The 24,148-nt window shown below is 41.5% G+C and overlaps 1 protein-coding gene and 1 long non-coding RNA gene across 3 annotated transcripts in view; one reads left to right on the plus strand and one right to left on the minus strand.

The window, feature by feature from the left end:
- Window positions 1-3,051: 3,051 nt before the first annotated feature.
- On the minus strand, window positions 3,052-20,336 carry LOC148132230 (uncharacterized). 2 transcript variants are annotated; one of them, XR_015747745.1, is made up of 3 exons: window positions 20,201-20,336; window positions 19,417-19,515; window positions 3,052-3,542 (listed from the first exon to the last, which is right to left on the minus strand). It is a non-coding gene; the product is annotated as an uncharacterized LOC148132230 (long non-coding RNA). The 2 variants fall into 2 exon arrangements; XR_015747744.1 differs by lacking the exon at window positions 20,201-20,336 and having other exon boundaries at window positions 19,417-19,917.
- The window catches only part of PITPNC1 (phosphatidylinositol transfer protein cytoplasmic 1), a 181,398-nt gene continuing 177,245 nt past the window's right edge, over window positions 19,996-24,148 (plus strand). The window contains exon 1 of the mRNA XM_087956104.1: window positions 19,996-20,796. Within this exon, the coding sequence (XP_087812230.1) occupies window positions 20,737-20,796 (60 nt within the window). The 5' untranslated portion in view covers window positions 19,996-20,736. The remainder of the gene's footprint in view (window positions 20,797-24,148) is intronic.

Raw genomic sequence — 24,148 nt, forward strand, 5'->3', positions numbered from 1 at the left:
AATTGGTGTCTAGCTAATAGGACCTGGGTTGCAGCAAAAACCAGGCTAGATCCAAGGGCAAGGAAATTGATTAATTAACACTTATATAAAAATACACCATTGGTCTCTGTATAAAATACACCTTAATACATAGCTCTGGGAATGGATGGGGGCAGGAAGCACCCTAAGCAGATAACAAATAACAGATAATCAGAGTTGGAAGGAACCTTGTAGGTCATCTAGTCCAACCCCCTGCCCAAGCAGGAGACTCTACACCATTTCTAACAGATGGCAGTCCAATCTCTTCTTGAAGGTCTCAAATGATGGCTCTCCCACAACTTCTGAAGGCAAAGCTGTTCCATGAGTTGATTGTTCTCACTGTCAGAAAGTTTCTCATTTCCAGGTTAAATCTATCCTTGTTCAGTTTCCATCCATTATTCCTTATCTGGCCTTTGGGTGCTTTAGAAAATAGCTTGACCCCTTCCTCCCTGTGGCAGCCCCTCAAATATTGGAAGACCTCTATCATGTCTCCCCTGGTCCTTCTCTTTACTAGACTAGCCAAGCCCAGTTTGGTGGTGGGATTCAAAAATTTTTTACTACCGGTTCTGTGGGCATGGCTTGGTGGGCGTGGCAGGGGAAGGATACTGTAAAATCTCCAGTCAGAGGTGGTATTTGCCGGTTCTCCAAACTACTCAAAATTTCTGCTACCGGTTCTCCAGAACTGGTCAGAACCTGCTAAATACCACCTCTGGCCCAGTTCCTGTAACCGTTCTTCATGTTTTAGTCCCTAGTCCCCTAGTTGCTCTTTGTACTTTTTCTAGAGCCTCAACATCTTTTTTATAATGTGGTGACCAAAACTGGATGCAGTACTCTAGGTGTGGTCTTACTAAGGCTTTATAGAGTGGTATTAGTACTTACTTCACTTGATCTTGATTGTATCCCTCTGTTAATACAACTTAGGATTGCATTAGCTTTTTTGGCTGCTGCTGCACACTGCTGACTCATATTTAGCTGGTTGTTCATTAAGGCTCCAAGATTCCTCTCACAGTTACTGCTATTGAGCCTGGTTTCACCCAGTCTGTATGTGTACCTTTGTTTTTTCTTGCCTAAGTGTAGGACTTTACTTTTCTCTACATTGAATTTCGTTTTGTTAGATATGGCCCAGTGTTCTAGTCTGTCAAGATCCATCTGGATCTTGAGCCTATCTTCTTGGGTGTTAGCTATTCCTACCAGCTTAGTATCATTAGCTTTCTTTATACAGGTAATCCTTGACTTACGACCACAACTGAGCCCCAAACTTCTGTTGCTGAGTGAGATATTTGTTAAGCTAATTTTGTCCCATTTCATGACTTTTCTTGCCACAGTTGTTAAGTAAATCACTGCAGTTATTAAGTTAGTGACACAGTTGTTAAATGAATCTGGCTTTCCCATTGACTTTGGTTGTTAGAAGGTTGCAAAAGGTGATCATATGACCCCAGAACACTGCAACTGTCATAAATATGAGTCAATTGCCAAGCGGCTGAATTTTGATCACGTGACCATGGGGATGCTGCAACAGTTGTAAGTCTGAAAAATGGTCATAAGTCTTTTTTTTTCCAGTGCCATTGTAACTTCAAATGGTCACTAAATGAACTGCTGTAAGTCAAGGACTACCTCTATTACCATCAGGTTACTAATGTTTGGGGGCAAACTTCAAAGATTTATTTTTCTACTTTTCAGTTAAATTGGGGAGGTTTTTTTTTTAGCTACTAACACATTAAAGTATTCATTCACACATTTTCCTTTCAAGGAGGAAGAATAATAATGTCTCACTGCCATCATTATCGCAACTTTCCTCCCATGTAAACAAGAAGATTAAGTAAGTTAAAGAAACTCAGTTACATATTACATGGATGCTATCCAAGACAATTAAGAAAAAGGTTTTTTGGTTTCACTTCGGCTGATTTCCTTCACTTTGAAAAATATTGAAGTTCTCCATTATTCTTGGGGGGGGGGGGGCTGGTTGCCTCCCTTCAGAAACCTTTTTTTTTAATACTAGGCTCTATTTTTATAATCTTTTTTTATATTAAACTCCTGATTTTCTTACAGAACTCCAAGGTCAAGCCTGATAACAAAACTATTTGGCTTGAAACTGTTAATCCATTGTCACATAAACCTGTATAACTTGTTTGGGGAAGTCACAGGAAGGTTAGCATCTGATCTTTGGAGTGATAACTGGGCCTACTGCTATTAATTGCTATATAGGATCAGGCAGAAATTATGTTTCTCTCCATAACCTTTCCGTGCCACTGTGGATAAAAGAATGTGGGTATTTTTTTTCAAAAGTAATAAACCACATTTTGTTAAAGCAATAATAGATTACTTTTTCTTTTAAAAAAAACTGGTTTAAAAATGAAGCCATGATGAATACAAACATTTAAAACTTACTCAAGCATACAAGCTTTTAAAACATAAGGCATGAACTTCCACCAATACTTTGAACAAACAAAAACAATGTACAATGATTAGCCTAATTTAGTGACCTGGACCCTCGCAGACATTCCCTCCATTCAGGGTCAGGGACTATGTCAAATAGCATAGCCTTGAGATGGTTTGCTGAGAGCAAACATACAGTATATTTGCTAGGTCCCAACTAATACCCATTTGTGAAGTCTCTGGGTGAGAAAATAAGTCATGTGTATGTGGCCTGGAATCGAAACCAAAGTTGTTTAAAAGTATCACAAAGAAGCCCCCATTAAGAATACTGCCAGGAAAAAAAATCTTGTAGCATTCTTATATACCAATTTTAACTAAGGGGAAAAATATCACCCTAAAATCCCCATCCTACGATTAGTTATCCTACACTTCCCCCCACACTGTTAAAATAAATGGATTCTCCTCCCTTTTAAGTAATCTATGTCCTCCTCTTTCCCCAACCCATAGATTCAGGCAATGTTTTAAAAATGTCCAAGAAGCAAAATTACAAGAAACGGTGAAAATAGGAAAGACAGATGCCTGGGAAACAGAGGAAAGAATAAAAAAGGTGTACTCTGAAGTTGGACTTTAAAAAAAGGTAGGTATCAGAATAAGAAATGTGACATAATCTGTTTTATTTAAAAGGGAGTCTCTGCAGATTTTACTCCACTAGTTGTAGCTGTTTCAAAGCTATGGAGCGAGGACTTTCAGAAGACATTTCCATGGTCCCGCGGCCAGCATGATGTCATGGAGCGTTGTTACCTTCCCACTGAAGTGGTACCTATTTATCTACTTGCATTTTCATGCTTTCAAACTGCTAGGTTGGCAGGAGCTGGGGCGAGGACGGGAGCTCACCCTGTTGCATGATGCTCGAACCTGGGCTCTCAGCTTTCCAGCCAACAAGCCCAGCGTCTTAACAGCTGAGCCACCCTGCTGCCCCAGTCTGTTAAAAGCCATCCTTATAAATCTGATCCATCATCTCCAGAGATCTATGTGGCTCTTTTCCCTCATCAAGAGGTCTAAAGTCTAGAACCGGAACTCCTTCTTTGGTGTCTTCTTAGGAGCATCTTCAGGCAATGTCCGTACTTGCAGCAGCAATCACAATTTACCTAGAGTAAGATAATGAGATGTCAGAAATAAGTCATCCGCCAGGGTTTCTTCAAGGCAGAGAATATATCAACAACCAAACAAGTTTCAAAGCCATAAAGTGCAAGGCAAAGAGTTTTTTGAGATGTGGAAGCAGAAAGAAACAGCAAACTGTCCATAAGAGAAAGTCTATATCTTTACCCTGACAGAAAGTAATCAACTACTGTATTCACTGTGGCTTCAATCTAGTTTCCAGTAAAGATTCTTACCTAGCTGTGCTGTTGAATGTCAGAGAGATTTCAGCCAGGTTTGTGCCTCATTCAACCACATTGACTTGGCATTTAGACATTTAGGTCAAGATCCAGTCCAAGGAACCAAACTGGAGGCTATACATGCAAAGCAAACATTCCCAAAGCAAACATTCATGCCTTGACTCTAAATGTGAGTATAGATACACTGAAAAAGGTGAGTTACAACCGTTTTTCACAGGATCAAAATTCAGATGCTTGGCAAGTGGTTCATGTTTATGACGATTGCAGCATCCCAGGGGTCATGTGACTTTTGCAACCTTCTGACAAGCAAAGTCAATGGGGAATCCAGATTGATTTAACCAGGTAATGGACTTATCAACTTCAGAGATTCACTTAACAACTGTGGCAAGAAAAGTTGTAAAATGGAGCAAAACTAGCTTAACAAATGTTTCACTTAGCTACATAAAGCTTGGGTTTAATTATGGTCATAACTCAAGGACTACCTGTACATGTAGTCCTTGACTTACAGCCATTCGTTTAGTGACCATTTGAAGTTACAAAGGCACTGAAAAAGTGATTTATGACCATTTTTCACACATAGGGCCAATGTAGCATCCCCATGGTCACATGATCAAAATTCAGATGCTTGGCAACTGGCTCATAATTGCCCTCACCTCAGTAAAAGCAGAAATAAGGAAGTTCCTTAATAATCCCAAAATGTCTTTTCCTTAATGGAGTAACAGACTTGGGAGATCTGCTAGTCCAATCCCCTTGCTCAAGTAGGAGACCCTATACCCGTGATGGCGAACCAGTGGCATGCATGCCATAGGTGGCACGCATAGCCATTTGTGCTGGCACATAAGCTGCAGGCAAATTTACCTCACTGCGCATGCGGGGGCCTCACAGCTGATTTTTTTCAGCTGGTTTGAGGCCCTTTTCGGCCTCCCAGAGGCTGTAATACCAGAAGTGATGAAACAGGCCTATTATTCGGCCTGTAAAGTTTGCAGAGGCTTTTTTCAAGCCCTGGGAGGCCAAAAAAGGCCTCAAACCAGCCGAAAAATCAGTTGTGAGGCACAGTGCAGGTAAGAGGGCAGGGGGGAATGCGAGCACATGTGCAGGGGGTGCGGGGGCACATTGCCTTCTGGATGCTGGCACGCGAGCGAGTGCAAGCAAGCGCACAATTTTTGGCACAGGAGCCCAAAAAGGTTAGCTACCACTGCCCTATACCATTTGAGACAAAGGACTGTCCAATCTCTTCTTAAAAACTTCCAGTGTTAAAGCATCCACAACTTCTATCAAGGAGGCAAGTCGTTCCCGCCTTGTTCTGAGCCCATAAAGAGAAACGTTCAGTCCACTGAATCCTTGCTAAAGTAATACTTCTCAGAAATTACTTTTGATCTAGAATGTTACTCTACCTGATTTTTAACTTTGGATTCAAGCATACATGAGAACATGACCATTGTGTTTATTTAAAATGGTTTATAGCTGCCCATTCCAGTAGACTAGGACGGACTATTGAGAGCTGGCTTAGTATTTATTTGTTTGTTTGTATCTCCGCCTTTATTATTTTTTTATAAATAACTCAAGGCAGCAAATCTATCTAATATTCCTTCCTCCTCCCGGTTTCCCGCAAACAACCCTGTGAGGTGGGTTGGGCTGAGACAGAGTGACTGGCTCAAAGTCACCCAATCGGCTTTCATAGCTAATGCGGGACTTGAACTCACGACCTCCTGCTTTTTAAGCTTAACCGGCAGACCAAAATATTCATGGTTAAGCATTTGCAAGTCCTTAATCATCTTTTTAATAAAGCTTTGTAGTACACATTGTTTACAATCAAAACGGGCTGGTTTCATAAATGATAAATTACAAACTCATGTTTTGTAATTGTTTATTGTGAGAGCTTAGCTCAAGTTGAGCTAAGTGAGCCCAACCGTATCTTTGCCCTTGACATATGCTTCCTAGCCAGCCCTGGACTTGTTGGCTTCATTCCTCTCCTATCACCTTGTCAAAACAATATTCCTTGTTCTCCTGTGGAACAACAGCTGGTCAGCTATTTTGAGAAAGAACATCTCTTTTCCACTTATACAGCAGAGCAGTAAAAGAAAGCACTGGTGTGTTCATGCTGCAAGGGAGGCGGGATTAAAACATCTGTTAAGCTACAGATAGAAAATTGGGAGGGAGAGGACAAAGGTTTCTGCAGGCATCATAGGTACATCTTGAAAAGCCCAGGCCTATGCAGAGGAAACCACAGTACATATAACATGCAATAGATTCCACTACAATAACCATATATTCTGTTTCTGTTTGCCTTCATTTCCCCTTTGGTTAAATATGTTTTTTTAAAGGTCCAGGAACTCATCAATCTTACTTTTTAAAAAGTCTTTTTCAGGTATCTTCAAACTTTAGGGCCATTTAGTGGTTGGCATGATGGGTTTTGTGATTATAAAATACCTAAAATATTGTTAGAGGATAATAGTTGATTATATAATCAAATGTTATATGTTTGGTTATATAGTTATAATTGTATAAATAATGATTTTACATATATAATGAAATTATTTTTATATTCATCGGAAGGGTGAAATACAAAAGAATAATTTTAAATGTTAAAAACTTTTTAAAAATTAAAGGACTACCAAATACACAAACACACACACACAACAGGATATCTGAGAACAAGGCAGTCAAAATGTTGCAATAAGTAAAAATATTTTTTTTTAAATGTTAATAACTATGTATGTGCAGGAAATAATAGAATTGTAATATTACTATGGTTGGTCACACAGTCAACCGTAGACGTTTTGTCTGGATTTGGTATTTTTATCTACCTATCAAATCACAAGGACCTGGGATAGAAAGATTTTGTGGTCTGATGGGGTTAAAAGGTATCATTGCAGCATGTAAGCTACTCCAACTAAAGCTGCCTTTTGCAATTGATGGGTGATGATGTTGTCAATGCCAATGGTATTCAAACGCTGATCCAGGTGTTTTGGGACTGCACCCAAAGTGCCTTTAAGATCTTCTTCACTGACATTTTTACTCTTCTTGACTTCAGTGTACTTGATGTTGTCAACTTAAAGGATGCCCAGATATTTGTAGTGTCTTCCTCCACACTCTTGAAGTTGTTTCCATAGCCATCCTGATTTCTTCAGTTTTCATTACTTTTTCCATTGATGGTGAGGGTGGCACATTTGTCCAATCCAAATTCCATTGCAGTATCTTAGCTGTGTATGTGGACAGAGTTGAGCACGACTCTGTATCAGGTGGTGTTTTCCCATACAGCTTCAGATCATCCATGTAAAGGAGGTGGGATAGCTGGGTAGATTTTTTGATGTATGATAGCCACGATCTGACTTGTTCAGTATTGTTGACAGAAGAATCACTGCAATGGCAGGCAGCTGATCTTTTGTTCCTCTGCTGTTTGGGCAGTTTCCTTTCTGTTCAAGTGGAAAAGAGCATGTTTTCTACTAGATACTCTTGCATCGCCTCAGCTACTGCACAAGTGTAAAAAAAATTAAATTGTTGGTAAGCAAGACTTGTTGCCTGGTTCTGTCCCTTCTGTTAGATCTTTCATTATCAGGTAGGTTTTGCCAGGTGTTAGACGTTCTTCAATTTTGCCTCCTTGCAGTAAGTTGTTAACTACTTGCCAACAAATGGGGGGGGGGTCAAATATTTCAACCGAAAATCATACAGTTTATCTTCACCTGGTGATGACCAATTCTTGGTCTTCCTTGCCGTTTTCTCCACCCTTTCTGCTGTTATACAAATTCTTTCATTTCAGCTTCTTTTTATTCTCATCCACCTCCATTATTCAAGTTGTATGCCATATGCTAAAAATAAATACATCCAAGCTACATTCTTGTTGTATTTGTTTGGGTTGTTCCATAGCTGCACCAAGAACTGCATTGTTTCTTCTTTGTCAGGTATTGGCTATTTTACTGCAGTTTCTTTCCATGGACGGATTTGGTAGGAACATTTTTGGTTTGACTGAAATTGGAGATTTTGACTATTGTATGGAATTTGAGCTTCGTATCTACTGATCTTCTTGCTAATTATTATTTGCTAATTTATTATTTCCAGTGCTTCCTTATTTTTCTTTGATTCTAGGTGTTATTTCTTGGTCAGATATTCTTTGGTCTCCCTGTTCTTCAGCTTCTTTTCTTTCATCTGTTCTAGTTTGTTTGCATCTGATCTTAGAATATTGATTTTATTTTCCAAGCTTGCCTTCCACTTCTTGATGCATTGTTTGACTTTCTTTCATGTGTGTTGATTTTGCATCCCAGGTATTTGGTTATAGCTGCAGCTGTACACTCCAATAGTTGGTTTGTTTCTTGCAGTGAGCTGGTGCTTATAGTTGGTATTACAGTATTGACATCTTTTAATACTTGTGCTGTTTCTTTGTAATGAGCTTCAATGCAGAAAATCTTATTCTGTTGTTTTTGTGCTGCTCTAGATGTTCAGTTATTCTTCGTTTCAATTCTTCTTTTTCAATTAGGGCTTTGTTCTTCTAAGAAGGCAGAGGAGAGGGTGCCTGGTTTAGGAATGAAAATGATTCAATAGTTATGCTGACTTCCACTTCTGCTGACTTCCGCTGGTTTGCCTTTATAGTCTGAGTTACTTCTGAAAAGGCTTTTGATTTCTTTGCCCTGAATAGACTTTTGCAGTTCTTCCAATTCTTTTTCTGTAAATAGTTTATTTCATATTATAAATCAACATTGTGCTCTGTTATTTTTTTATTCTGGATATTGTTTTCCCCCCAGAACTAGTGTATTTTTTAGATATCCTCTTCTTATTGGACTTAATTTATAATAACAGTTTATTATTTCTTTGTTTTCAGTCTTTGTATATCTGCAACAGGGTAAACAACTTTTCTTCTAGTAGTCCTGTAATCTTTGGGCCTATTTGATCAACTAACAGTCCTGAGTCCTACAGCCCATTTGTCACCATATGTACACCTACTGCTCTCCTTGACAACCCAGCTGATTGTTTTATAATCAGCGTGTGCAATGTTGCAAGAGCTGAGTGTATGACCTACTATTTTTTCTATCTCTTTGCACAATCTGCACTTTGAATTTGATGATTCCCCCCATTTTGGCCTTGATTGTATTAGCCCAAATAGCTTTCTTTCTCCTGAGCAGCCAAAATCAAGCCTTCATGTTTTTTTTTAATATTACAGTTGTAAGCCATTGCCAGGTTTCATCTTTATCCACTTTCCCTTTGATATTTTGTAGAAATTGATCACATAATGCTTTTCCTCACCAACATTGTGTTCATGTTTTTATTACATTATTTCAATACTCCTGTTTTGATTCCTGAACATTCAGTAAGTTCCAATTTTTAACTTGCACCAATGCTTGTTCTTGGCTGTCTTTCATGTATAATTTATACATTATAATGTATAATTTCATGTATAATGTATAATAACTAATGCATAATTTTCTTCTCAGCATTTATTGGTGACTGATCCTTATTTCTGGGATACTTTGTATAAGCTGCCAGAAGCATGATTAAAAATAAAGATGATTTTCAAGATGTCAGTTCCTATTTTATGTTAAAATTAATAACCTAATTTCTATGTTGCTTATGCAGCTTTGTACCCTACTGTGACATTAGTTCTCTGCCATATGGACTCAATCTTTCCTCACTCTACCCCATCTGAACTTTCATTGGAAGTCAAACAAGGGAAGGAAAACTCTCTCTCTGACATGTTGGCTGTGTTGGCAAAATTCTGTGTGACAATTGCAACTATATTATAATTAGATAGATTTGGTAGATTTTGCAGTAACTTTTGTGCTTAACTCTTAAAGCAAACTCTTGACTAAAAAGGAAAACATTTCTGAATGTGTTTTCAACATTCTAGCATGACACATAGAACTATCATTCCATTAGAAGATGGTTACTTTATTTTATTTATTTATTTATTTATTTGATTTGTCAATTGTTTACAAGATAATAAGTACAAGTGTATACATAGTTGTGAATATATGAAATGGGTACATATAAGAAAAATAAAAGAATAAGAGAAACAATAGGACAGGGACGGTAGGCACGTTGGTGCGCTTATGCACGCCCCCTACAGACCTCTTAGGAAAGGGGTGAGGTCAATAGTAGACAGTCTAAGGTTAAAGTTTTTGGGGTTTGGGGAAGAGACTACAGAGTCGGGTAGAGTATTCCAGACATTGACCACTCTATTGCTGAAGTCGTATTTCCTGCAATCAAGTTTGGTGCGGTTTACTTTGAGTTTGTATCTGTTGTGTGCTCTTGTGTTGTTATGGTTAAAGCTGAAGTATTCATTGACAGGTAGGACACTGCAATGTATGATTTTATATACCATGCTTAAGTCGGACCGAAGACGGCGTAATTCGAGGTTTTCTAGTTTTAGAATTTCGAGTCTGGTGGCGTAAGGTATTCTATAACGGGTAGAAGAGTGGAGAACTCTTCTTGTGAAATACTTCTGGACTTTCTCAATTGTGTTAATATCACATACGTGATAAGGATTCCAGACTGATGAACTGTATTCGAGTATTGGTCTAGCAAATGTTTTGTATGCTCTGGTTAGTAGTGAGATATTACCAGAGAAAAAGCAACGTAGGATTAGGTTAACAACTCTTAATGCTTTTTTGGCTATGTAGTTGCAGTGAGCTCTAGCACTTAGATCATTAGAGGTGAGTATTCCCAGGTCCTTTACAGAGCTTGGGTCATCAACAAGATCTTGACTATTCAGCTTGTATTTTATTTTCTGATTTTTTTTACCAATATGTAAGACAGAGCATTTATTTGTTGAGATTTGGAGTTGCCATATGTTAGACCATTCAGATACATAGTCTAGATCTTTTTGTAGGGTAGTAGTATTGTCTGTGGTATTGAACAGCTTTACATCATCAGCGAAGAGAACGCAATTGCTCTTGATATGATCACAAAGGTCGTTTATGTAGATTATGAAGAGAGTTGGTCCTAGAACACTGCCTTGGGGAACACCACTATTGACAGGTACTGGATTTGATAGGGCGTTCCCAATTTTGACCATTTGTTGTCTGTTTGACAGGAATGCTTCTATCCAGTTATTCAGTTGTCCAGAGATACCATAAGATTTTATTTTTAGGAGTAGTTTGTCGTGTACCACTGAATCAAAGGCTTTGCAGAAGTCTATGTAGATTGCGTCTATTGCTTTGCCCTGGTCGAGTTGAGTAGTCCATATGTTTTTGCAGTGTAAGAGTTGCAGATTACAGGATAGTTTTTTTCTGAAACCAAATTGTTTATTGGAGAGTAGGTTGTTGGTCTCTAAATGGAGGATGATGGATTGGTTAATAATTGATTCCATGACTTTACAGGTGACGCAGCATAAGGAGATTGGTCTGTAATTTTCAACTAGGCTTGGGTCTCCCTTTTTGAAGATGGGAATGACTGTGGCTTGTAACCATAGGTTGGGCAAGGAGCTGGTTCTGAAAGATCTTTCAAAGATTATGCTTAGAGGTTTGGCTATGGCAGCGGATAGTTTTCTTAAGAAGTAGGCACATATTCCATCCGGTCCAATAGATAGAGATGGTTTTAGGTTGCGTAGTGCTTTTTCAACGTTGTCTACTGTAAAATCGATATGTATTAGATCATCATACTTCATTGCAGTGCTTCCACATGTCAGCCTTTACAATAATTTGAGAATTGCTTATACATAAATTCTATGGCTTTGTTGTAATAAGAAATAATTTCCTAAATAAAATTGTAATAGAAGAGAGATTTAAGAAATCATATCGTTTTTCTTCCATAACTCCTTAGAGACACCTACTATAGATCAATTCGGATCCTGAAGAACTTTATTTGTTTCCAATACTTATCAATGGAGACCGAGTGGAGCAAGTGGCCAGTTTTAAGTTTCTGGGTGTTATCATGAAAGAGGACCTGACCTGGGGTGCCCACATTGCAGCACTGGTCAAAAGGGCCCAGCAGAGATTATACTACCTGAGACTTCTCAGAAAACAATTGAATGAAAAACTGCTGGTAACCTTCTACTGCTGCACCATAGTGAGCATTTTAACATACTGCACCTCTGTATGGTTTGCCAATTGCACATTGGCAGATAAGAAAGCACTCCAGAGGGTTAACCTCATTGCCCAGAAGATCATTGGTTGCCCTCTCCCCTCTTTGGAAGAGCTTTTTAGCTCCCACTGCCTTAAGAAAGTTCAAAACATTCTCAAAGATCCATCTCAACCTGGGAACCCTTTTTTTGAACTATTACCATCTGGAAGACGGTACAGAATAATAAAAACAAGGACAAATAGGCTGAAAAACAGCTTCTATCCCAGGGCAGTAGCTCTGTTGAATTCTACTATAGAGTGCAGTGTTGGTGTGGTGTTGGGGGTTTTCAATTCAATGTGTGGAGTATGAAGGAAGTGTGTTTGTGTTTATTTTCATGGTCATGATGTGCACTGAATATGGTGTTTGATTTCATTGAACAAGGTGCAATGACAATAAAGTAAACTAAACTAATACAACTCTATACGATGGAGTCCAATCGGCCATAAGAATTATTGTAATTTCAGAATAATCCTCTTTTTGCAGTAGAAAGTACAAATGCATCAAAATGAAACTTAGAAGTGCTCTATAAATAGATATGATCAGTGGACGTGACATATAAGAGCAGGATATAACCTCACCCATTTTCCGTTAGGTCACCATTTCATTAAAAACCATTTCATTAAAAGTTTTGCAAGCTAATCTCCCACATTGGCTAGAAATACAGATAAAAGTTTGTATATATTACTACCCTGCTATTTTTGAGGTGAAGATTATGCAACTGATAAAGGATGCTGCTGCGTGTACATTTGACATTCATTAGTTAAGGCGATATTCATTTTTAGTCTGACTGAATGCTCCGAATGTTTCTTCACTTTTATAAATACGTTTACAACTCTGAAATCTGAAAAGTATCACAAAAAAACCCCATCCTCACCAACAACTCCATAATCCCTTGTGGAGTGGAGTCTGGGCAACTGAATGGAGCTAGCAGAGTGTTTAATGGCCGAATGCCCTTCCTGTGACCAATGCAGAAAAAAAAATCAGAATATTAGGTAACCATAAAAACAGCATTGGAAGATGCTTTTTCACTCTTTTGCAATCTCCATAGACCCTTGAGTCATCCAATGAAAAAAGATCTTCGTTTTGTCTCTAGGTCTAGTTAAATAAACTGATGCTGCAGCCATTACCAAGGTTGTGCAACGTTTGAGATTCAAGGGCAAAAAGTTTTAGATTTGGATCACCTGAAGTGCAAACCAAGCTGCAACTCCTTAATCCAAATCCAAAGAACTGCACATCACTACTCATTCCTACCGATGTTTATTTAAGGCAATGCAGCAGCTAGTTGACAATTTTTAGAAGATATTTGCATATCACACCTAGCCTAGTCCATATTACCCCATATGGGACTGGTGATAGAAGAATTGGAGAATCATAGACGACTCTATTTGGCTTGGGATGGAATTTTGGAGAGGATTCCAGACATTTTCATAGTGACCATCATGATACATAACAAGATGCTGAGGTCCAAGAAAGAGTGCAAGGAAGAGCTACAATGATGATGAGGGGACTGGAAGCTAAATCATATGATGAATGGATCTAGATATGTTTAGCCTTACGAAGAGAAGGCTTAAGGGCAGTTGTATGATTCAACCGGTGTAACAACCGGTTCGGTGAGCGTGCGCTTCGTGTTTTAAAAAAAAAACATTTTCAGATCTAATACTTACCTTCTTGTTATATATGGACTATATTGAAGAGGCAGGACAACGGTAGAAGGAAAGGATTTCTTTATTTAGCTCTGAACAAAAGACTGCTGCCCGGCGTGCCTGCTGTTCTTTTTACAGGCTGCTGTCCACAATTTCAGCCACTGACGGCTGTTCATTTTCCTGCCTGGAAAATGAACCAATGGGGGAAGTCTGACATCACTGACTTTTCCCATTGAATATCTAACACTTCTACTGCAGCTTCTGTGAATAAAACAGCTGAGGCCCAGCAAACCACTCTTGCCATATGAATCAGCTGTGCTCTAAAACAACGAAATAAAGCACAGGAAAGAGCAGGGGTGGGTGGCTGGGGCCAAATGCTCACCGGAATTACCCCGTTTAAGGGAGACATGATAGAAGTTCTCCAATACTTGGGCTGTCACAGGGAAGGGCTGTCACAGGGAAGAGAATATTGATTTGCTCTCCACAGCACCTGAGGGTAGGACAAGAAGCAATGGGGTTAGGGCAGGGGTGGGATGCTACCGGTTCGGCCCGGTTCTATAGAACCTGTAGCTGCGAAGAGCAGCTGACACTGAACTAGTTTGGTCTTCGGCCTACCTGCCTGCCCGGGGTCTAGGCTATCCTTTATTACCTGCTTTTCCCTCCTCAGCTGCTTTGCGCGGCACAACTGAGGTTGAAAAAGCAGGAAACAAGAGGATTTTCTTGCAAACGCTGCACACACAATTGTCCCCAGTTCAGAGAACCAGCAAATCACTTCACTGGCTGGCCCCTCCCCTCCCTGCCCACTCACTCCTTACCTGGCATGCGAGCCATCCAACTTGCCTGGTTTGGTAAGTTGCTATTTTTCCTTTTTCCCCCCCGACCATCAGCTGTTCTGCTCTGCCAGGAGATTTAGATTAGCTAGAAAGCAAGAAATCCTTGGATTTCTTATTCAGAAATCTTTATTGTCCCCTTGGCATTTAATTATATTTCCAGATTAATTACCTATTGGTGCCAAAGCGGGTTTTCCTGATTTCTCATTCAGTTCTCTTCGCTGTCAACGTAAGGAAGGAGAGTGAAAAAAAAAACCTTCCCTTTTCACTTTCATTCGCTGCTTCCGAGTCTTCTTTGGGAGCGATGTATCTTTTGTAAAATTTAAATTCCAGGATACCTTAGTTGTTGCTTCTTGTCCTGGTCAACCAAAACTTTCACTTCTTAACTTCCTCCTGCACTTTCTTTCCCGGCTGAGTGCTTCTTTGAGGCGGCCATTTCTGACTGCCGCTCTTACCACCTTTGGGAAAGGGAATTTGGCCAGCTGAGGAGGAGAGGTGCGGCTCCCCTCGACCCTGCTGATGCTCCCCCATCTTCACCACCTCTACGGGGTGGCTTAGCCCCGAAGCCAGCTGGCTCGGCGTGCTCCAGCGGCGAGCCCAGGCAGAAACCACGCACGATCGCGGATTCCTGTCTGCCGCCGAAGCCCTGCAAACCGGAACCCCAAATCCTTGGATTTCTTGCTTTCTAGCTAATATAAAAGCAGAGCCAAACCTTCCTTAGGACTGAAGCTTTTCAGTGCAGACTCAGGTAGCCGATTGCAGATAGATAGATCTCTAAGTTAATCTGTGATTCTGTGAGCAACTCAATCTGCCTGCCTGCTTTGCCTGCTTTGCTGGCTTTGGGGTAGAAGTTGCTCTTTTAAAAAAATAAAAATCAATATTTACATACATGGTGTGTTTTGAGTTAACTTTGTGAGTTTGCTTGCTAGCAAATTATATGAGTTTGCTTGCAAGAAAATTTTATGTGACAGATTCAGATAGCCGATTGCAGATAGATTCTAAGTGAATCCGTGATTCTGTGAGCAACTCAATCTGCCTGCTTGCTTTGCCTGCTTTGGGGTAAAAGTTGCTTTTTTTAAAAAAATAAAAAGTCAATATTTACATAAATATTTATAATATTTACATACAAGCCATGCCCAGCCAGTCACATGACCACCAAGCCACACCCACAAATTAGGCTACACCCACAGAACCGGTTAAGAAATTTGAATCCCACCCCTGGGGCAGGGGTGGACCTGGATATAAGGAGGAATTCCCCACCAGTGAGAATGATTACCCAATGGAACAGCTTGCCTCCTAGAGTTGTGCTCCATCGCTGAAGGTTTTCAAAAAATGACTGGACAACCATTTGTCCGAGATGGTATAAGGATTCCTGTCTTTGTTAGGGGGTTGGACTTAGAAGACCTCCAAGATGCCTTCCAGCCCTATGATTCTGACTAGCTGGCCCTGGGTGTTACTATTGACTGTTGAGATAATTGAAATCCATCTGGGCTGCTGGGGGTTCACAGCTCCTAGCTAAGATTCTGCACAGTTCGGAGACCCCCCAAATCCCACTCCTGGCTGGCCCCTCCCACCCTGCCCTGCCCCTCCCAGGAATCCCCATGCGGCCTGTTTTGGATGCAGGTAAGTGCAGGGCGTGAGTGGAGGCTTGGGGAGGGCAAAAAACGCGCCTCCCGGAAGTTCAGGAAGGCCAGAAGTGGGCCTGTTTCTGGCTTCCAGAGAGCCTCCGGAGCCCGGGGAGACCATTTTCTCCCTCCCAGAGGCTCGAGGAAAGCCTCTGGAGCCTGGGGAGGGCAAAAACACACACACACCCTGCTGCCATGGTGCAGGAGGCCGACTAGGCCATGCCCACTGTTATGGGCAGCAGGTCCTCACCACCACAAGTGGTGCTCTCTCTTTTTGCCTCAGGAATTGCCTCCGTTCATCAGCATCCCATCCTCGTCGCCAGTTTTGTATTTGGCGCGCTTAGAAGAAGAGGCGGAGGCAGTATAAAGCTCTAACAGGCTTTACTGCTAACTTGTAACTCAGCTGCGGCTAGCTGCGGCTTGGCTCACAGCAGCAGCTGAGAGAGAGAGAGACAGCTGATTCCGTTTGACAGCTCCTTTTATACTGGAGCTGTCAAACAGTCCAGCCAATCAGGGACTTTCCCGGCTCCAGCTTAAACAGCGGACCGGAGTGAGGACTTGCTGGCCATAACACCCACCATGGCCACGCCCACCCAGCAACCAGGCAGAGAACCCTGCAGACTGGAGAAGAGAAGGGACCTTTAACATCTTTGTCATTCCTTTGGGGATAGGCCAGATCAAAAGACGCTGGGGCATGGTGAAAGACACAGGTATGGCAGAGATCCTGGGAAGGTACTGCAACAGAATTGTGACAACCTTTTTACTCTATATAATACAAAATCAAGATGGGATGGGATTTCTTTCTAACGCTTCCTTCTTTCTCTGGGACTGTGATCTTTTCTGCCAGACAATCTCCCCAGCCCTCCTTTTTTTTTTAAAAAAAAAAATGGCTCATCCCTTCCTAAATCTTTCCTATCTTCCCCAAGGTATTTTGGGTGGGAGGTTGGACTAGATGACCTACAAGGTCATCTTCCAACTCTGTTAACATGTTAAGATCAGCTCTAAATTCCGCTATACCCCCTTTCTTGCATTTCTGTTGCACCTTCCCTCCATAATTTTGAAGACAGGAAAAAAAAGAGGGTGAGTAAATATGTAACTGTAGTCCTCAGCTTACGACCATAATGAAACCCCAAATTTCTGTTGCTCAGCGAGATGTGTTAAATTAGTTTTGCCCCACTTTACGACCTTCCTTGCCACAGTTGTTAAATGAATCACTGCAGTTGTTATGTTAGTAATACGGTTCTTAAGTGAATCTGCCTTTCCCCATTGACTTTGTCATAAGATCTCAAAAGGTGATCACATGATCTAGCACACTGCAATTATCATAAATATGAGTCCGTTGCTAAGCACCTGAATTTTGATCATGTGACCATGGGGATGCTGCAACGGTCATAAGTGTGAAAAACAATCCCAAATCACTTTTTTTCAGTGCCATTTCAACTTTGAACGGTCACTAAATTAATGGCTGTAAGTCAAGGACTACCTGTATCTCATTTTGCAGATGCTTTAAGCTTGGAAGTCAAGAAAAGTAAACTTCAAAGTAACTCTCCTTTCACAGTCTTTGCTATATTAAGAGCCCAGGCGGCGGTAAATCGTTTACAACAGAACTTCATTCAGAGGCGCTGCCAAATCCATAACTTGATCCAAAGTCAAGGTTTGTGGGACAGGCAAGATCTAAACAGAACCTACTTTTGTATACTATGCATATCTTAATATTTACATTATACACCATAATCTGGTGTATGAGTCCTTAAGAAAAGCAGAATCAGTACATTACACAGTCACTTTTGTGATGCTGATTCCTGCATGCAGCATCTGTTCCACTGGAATGCTTCAAGGTGCCGAAACCATAAAGTAGTAACATTTGTCATTTGTTGTGAGTCTATGTGCTAAAATATTCTTAGTTCGCCCAAATCTATAGTAGCACTATTCTCTGTGGATTACTACTGAATTCAATTATCTTAACTTGCTGAATTCAATTAATAATGCCAGGATATCTTGTATTATCACCTTTCTTGTGTTTTTGTGAATAGACTCTATTAATATTGTCATAGTCACTATACTTTGTGCAGGTCATTTCGCTGATCTTACTCTTTACAATTCTCTCTTCTGATCAGACGTGTATGTATACTCCTGCCACAGTTGTTAACTGAATCACTGCAGCAGTTAGGTTACTAACACCGTTGTTAAGTGAATCTGCCTCGATTTTGCTTGTCAGAAGATTGCAACTGGTGATCATATGACCCTGGGACACGGCAACTGTCATAAATATGAGTCAATTGCCAAGCATTTGAATTTTGATCATGTGACTATGGGGTTGCTGCAACAGTCATAAGTGTGTGAAAACCAGTCATACATCACTTTCTTCCAGTGCTGTTGTAACTTTGAACGGTCAAAATAAACTGCTGTAAGTTGAGGACTACCTGTAATTTCATACAATGTTAAATTAAGAGATTCAAAACTCCAGCAGGAGAAATTCCATGTGAATTACTTAATAAAAATATTTTAAAACAATCAGCCACAGACAACTGAAATAACTATTCATATTTTCCGAAAGTATAAATACAAAACAGTTTTCTAATAATTAAACCATATAAACCAAAAGAGCTTAGAAATTGGCTCGTGCTTTATATTATATGTTTTAGAATCACAATAAATACATTCCTCATTTAGATGTCTCAGGTTTCATTCTTTATACCATACAAAAACAGATTTTATTGCTACTCTCCCTAAAAATTAAAAGGAGCCTGTTTGCAATCAAGTATTCTCAACAGACACAAAACCAAATCCACGTAATCTGCCGATCAAATCATCCCATTTTAAAAAGAAGAATCCAATCAAACAAGAGTGGCAAAGGATAATTTAAGCAGAGCTTTAAACTAAGAAAGGATATAATTTAATACTGTATGCCGCAGTTATCATTTTCCCAAGGAACAATTATGAAATGTAAGAGATTTAAAAAAAAAAACTTTGATTTTCTTTTTTCTTTTCTTTTTTTTACCCATGCAAGGATTACAGATAATGTTTATGTATACTCATATGGTTTGGAAGGAGCGAGAAAAGGGGCCTGGCCTCTTAAAATGGAGTTCTCCTTAATTCTCTGCTTCAGTTCCCTTGTGAAGCATGTAAGGCTAAGATCACATGCTCAGCAAAAACGCCGTTAGTGTTTCTCTAGCTCAGCCCGCAGGGCTTTGCACAATAAAATCTGTCAAGAGAAGGAAACCAGATGGAATGTGTAGTCGGGGCCCTGCTGTATGTGCTCCAACTCAACACAGATGGGCTTTGCAGGAATCAAAGCTCAGCTGCCTGTATACACACAACACCTACACCCTCCCACCCACCCCATACAAACATACGTCGTCCCCCCTTCCTTTTCTTTGTCTTGTCGGAATGAAGTCCCTAGAAAAGGCTCTAATAAGAGTCTTGGGGTGTATACACGCACACACAAACACACACACACACAAACAGAGGCTACCTTTCCTTTCTCTGCGCTGCTGAAAGACAGGCGTCTCGGCTTGCCTTAGATTTCACCTCGAAGTCCACGTCTGGACGGGTGTCTCGCCGTCCAGGCTGTCTGATTAAGAGAACAGAACAAGGGGTGGAAGGGACCTTGGAGGTCTTCTAGTCCACCCCCTCCCTGCTCAAGGAGGATACCCTATATCCCATTTCAGACAAATGGCTGTCCATCCTTCCCAAAGACTCTCATTGCTTCTCCCCCCGCCCCCCACTTCCCGGACGCTGGAGATTTCTAAACTTGCCAGTTGCCCTCCACTACTCCTCAGAGCGTACACGTTCACACGCACACCCGTTTTAAAGGGGGAAAAAAACCTTGAGCTGATTTTGCCCCCCAAGCATGCCCTCCTCCTCCCCCCTCCCCCCGCTGCTGCCTGGCGTGCAAGCGGCTTTCCTGTCCTGTCCTTTCCCCGCCGCCGCTTCAACCGAGGCAGGCTCTGCTGTTTCAAAGGGTCGCCTGCCTGGCTCTGCCTCGTCCCCATTGGCCGGATGGGGCCCTCCTTCCTGCCGGGGCTGCTGATGTCAGCCACGCTCTCACACCCTTCCTAAGCTTGCCGCCGCCGCCGCTCCTGCTGCTGCGGCAGAACCTCCTCGGCGCGATCAGCCACGACCCGGAGCGACAGGCTCTCCGCCGGGGCGAGGCCAGCCCCGCAGCCGATCCAGGGACCGGGCGGACGCCGCTCCTTCCTTCCTTTCCTTCCTTCCCTCCAGCGCTCGGTCGGAGAGGACGGAGGGCGCTTGTTTACCGGGCGGAGAAGGAAACGGTAGCGAGCCGTCTTTTGTCTTGGAAGGAAGCATCTCCTCGATTTTCCCGGGGTCCGGGAGGCGCGCTTTGCTCGCTCCAGCCTCTTTCGCCCGGACTTCGGTTTCGGCCAACATGTCTTGAGGTTGCGGCGGCTAAGAAATGCCTCTGGCTGGAGCGGTCCCGGCGGATGCCTTTGTATGATCGCCGCCGCCGCTGCCGCCGCCGCCTTTGGCTCCCGACCCTCCTTCGGCGTGTGCATGTTGTGAAAGGCAGCAGCGCTTGACCGCGGTTCGAAGCTGCCAACCTGGAAGATCGGAGCAGAGCATCGCGGCGGTGTTTTCGCCGTCCTTCTCCCCGGGGGCTGGCTCAGCCTGCTGGATGGTAGCAGCAGCAGCAGCGGCGGCGAAGTCTACGGCCCAAATTGCCAAGCGGGCGACCTCCGGGGCGCTGTAGACCAGCGGCGGCGGCTTTGCCTTTGCAGGATCGGGGGGGGTGTCCCGTGGTTCGCGTTTCTCCTGAACTGCTGGTTTGCCTTGAATGTGTCGGAATATGCTCATGAAGGAGTATCGGATCTGTATGCCTTTGACAGTTGAGGAGGTGAGTGCGCGTTGCCTAATACGGGCTGAGGGGGATCGCTTGAGGAGGGTGCCTTATGCGAGGGAGAGGGGGGATCGTCGGCGATCCAGTGACGGCTTTTCCACGGCTTTTTCTTTTTATTCCCTGCAAATGCACGGAGGGGAGCCTCGTTCCGCAAGAAGTGTCAGGCACAGTTGCATTAGAATCTCCATTGGCCACCCAGCTTTGCTTTGGGGGAAAAAACAAAAAGAAAGAAATACCTTCTCACACACATACCTTGGGTGGCTCTGATGTGGGCTGCGGTTAATGTAAGAATGCATTTGGTGAAAAAAAACAACAACAAGTTAACAAGAAAACATTCGCGCGCTCTCCCCCGGTATTTTCATTTCCCAAGTTTATTTAGCTAGCGATGCATGGCCGTTTCTATGATTTGCCTTCTTTAAAGAGGGCTTTGCCACTTTCCAATTACCTAGAATCAAGTTAGCCAGCCTTTCTTCGAGGGATTCGGCTTAAGAAGCAATGCGTATCATAACATGTGCGCGCTGCGCTAAGGTGCCTGAATTGAAGCGGGTGGCAAACAAGCATGACGGCGGAGGAAGAAGGACTACATACAAGGGGCTGTTCGTGTGCAGAATGCAACAGGTTTCGGGGGAGGGGGGTGTCATACCAGCTATAGTTGTAATCAAACTGATACGGTGTAATAGTCGCTTTACTGACATAAAGTTTGGATGTTGTTTATACCGTAAAAACTTCAAATTGTCTTTCTCTTTCTGTTACCCTTCTCAGTTTTGGCTGTGAAACGGAAAGGCTGCAATCTGAGTCGGAGAACCGTTTAAATTTACATTTGCTGCCTTAATGGCAAAGCCAGTCAATACATTCAAGTTTCTTTTTCGCCTTTATTCTTTTGGCGCTGCCAAAATATACTCGGTCTCTTCCTCTCATTCTTCCTTCCAAAATCTGCGGTTCGCCACAAGGGGGCGCGTTTTGGATAGAATTCTCCTGTCTAGAGCGGTGTTCTTTTCCTTTCTGTTTAATGCAGATACTGCAAATACGTTGGGAAGAATCCTATTTGTAGATTTAGGGGTGCGGGGGTAGGTAGGTAGGTAGATATTTTTTCTATAATAATGTTTTATTCTTGCATTCCGACATTTTTCGCTCCTTGCTAGGATTTAGAATGAGTTTTGCAGTTGCAGAAAAACTAGTTTAAATGTTCTGGGGTTGCCACGATCTTTTGCAATTTGTGTCATGAGAAAATAAAAATGCAGATGTCAGTCATATAATTCACCTTATTCCGCCTCTATATTATTTGAGCCCGCCAAAATCCAGCGCCTATGGTCTATTTTGTATTTTTAATACTGGGGGCTGCCTGGATGTTGTATGAACTTTTCCTCCAACAGCTTCGTGGCTTTTTTTGTTTTTTTTTAGGCTCTTCTGTTGGAAACCAGCATTCTGGTGGTTAAGGAGAGTTTTGCCAAGAACTCAGCAGAAGTTGCTATTCCTTAAAAATGAATGCATGTAACCCTGTGTTGTTAATGTTCCTCTTTAATTTATCAGTAGTTAAATTTTAACACTACCTCTTCCTCCCTTTCCATTTCAAGCCTGGTTGCCTAGAGCTTGTCACAACCAAACGAGACAAATGGCTGTTTATAAGCCTGACTTAAAATGCACTTTATAGTTCAATACAGAGGAGCAGTTTGGTGTAATGGTTAAGGTAGAGGGCTAAAAACCAAGAGACTCTGAGTTTTAATCCTGCCTGGGGCATGAAGTCAGCTAGGTCTGGGAGTTGAAGTCCACCAGGCTTAAAGTTGCCAAGGTTGGAGACCCCTGAGCTAGGTTACTTTTTATCTCAGCCCTGGGAAGAAAGCAGGGACAAGCCACTTCTGAAAAATCTTGCCAAGAAAACTGCAGGGATTTGTCCAGCCAAATGCCAGAGTGAACATTGATTCAAAGGAACATACTCACATAGACTAATATAGTTCGGTAGAAGTAAAAAGCCAATTATCCTTAGTTCTTTGCATAGATGTGAAAAATATTGTGCTTTCCCTCCCTGGGTAATGTCTGAATTTGCGAATTGGGGTCCATACTTTCCTTGCAGGACAGGACTGGCTCAAATGATTTTCCACTTTGGGAAAATATATACAAAATAGAGGTTTCCTTAAAATGAAAGAAGGAAGCACAGAAACACTGAATTCAGATTTGGGTTGCCAAATCGAAATCTTACGTCGTGTATGAATGAACATTAATTAACTTTGGGGGCTAAAAATATGAATCAGGAACAGAACGTCATGGATTTTAGCTCAACCTTTTTACAAGTAACGTCAAAGGATTGATTGTGTTTATGACTGTGTAGATGATGCGAGGTAAGATTTTTCTATATTCACAAAAAGTGTAGATATACCGTTCCCACTCATGGAGATGCGTGAGTCCTACTCTCAGCTATGCTTCTCGAACTTGGGGTGGAGACCTTGAGATGTTTGTTTTATAGCCACCCATCTTATCTCGAGGTTGCAGAATTTCAGTTCTACACCCAACATGGTCAGTGATAGGGGGATGCTAGATGATCACAGGTTGCCTCTTTCTGAGTGCTCTTGGCACCCGGTTTGCCAATCCTGGCTGCTTATACAAGGGGATAAAGTTCAATAGTCTTTCCTTGGAATGTGTTCCTTCAGATTATGCTTAGATATCAAACCTAGCTTAGGGTCTTTACAATCATAACAAGAATGAAACAACTCATCCTTTTATGCAAATATAAAATCTCTACTCTGGAAGACCTGTGGTTTTGAATTGTGACCATGCTATTAGTTGAAAACCATAGCGGTCAGTGACTATACTTGTTTCTTCATCAAATACTGGAAAATGTATTTAAATAAGTTCCTCTTGGTGTTTTTTATTTCCCTCTCAGCAACTGTCACCTTCTCATTAATGCTCAGAATCTTTTGCCATGTTGTACTATAAGCAATGATAAATGCACAAGTACATTATGTGACTAGGCTTATAGCAGCAAGCTGTAGTTTTCCTTGGATCCTTGGTTGCTAAGTTGCTTTCCTTTTATTAATAAAAAATGGCTATGAGTATCTGACCTTTAAATCATCAAACTGGACTTTTTCCTTGAATAGTTTGTGTATTTGCTGTAATCCCCATGTGACTTGAGTCAGATTGGGATAAAATGTCAAAAGCTCAGATTTAGGCTGTTGTACTTACTGTATGATAAAATTTCTTCCCAGATGGGAAGAAATATAATGTAGAAAATCTGACTTCGTTAAATTGCTGATTATATGTTGACTAAGGATCTCATTACTCGGTTTATATTGCTTTACCTAAATACAGGTAGTCCTTGATTTAGTTCATTTAGCGAACTTACAGTGGCATTGAA

Source organism: Notechis scutatus, chromosome 2 (assembly GCF_049901735.1).
Source record: "Notechis scutatus isolate UNSWTSFEM ecotype Mainland chromosome 2, rNotScu1.2, whole genome shotgun sequence".
Taxonomy (NCBI): Eukaryota; Metazoa; Chordata; class Lepidosauria; order Squamata; family Elapidae; genus Notechis; species Notechis scutatus.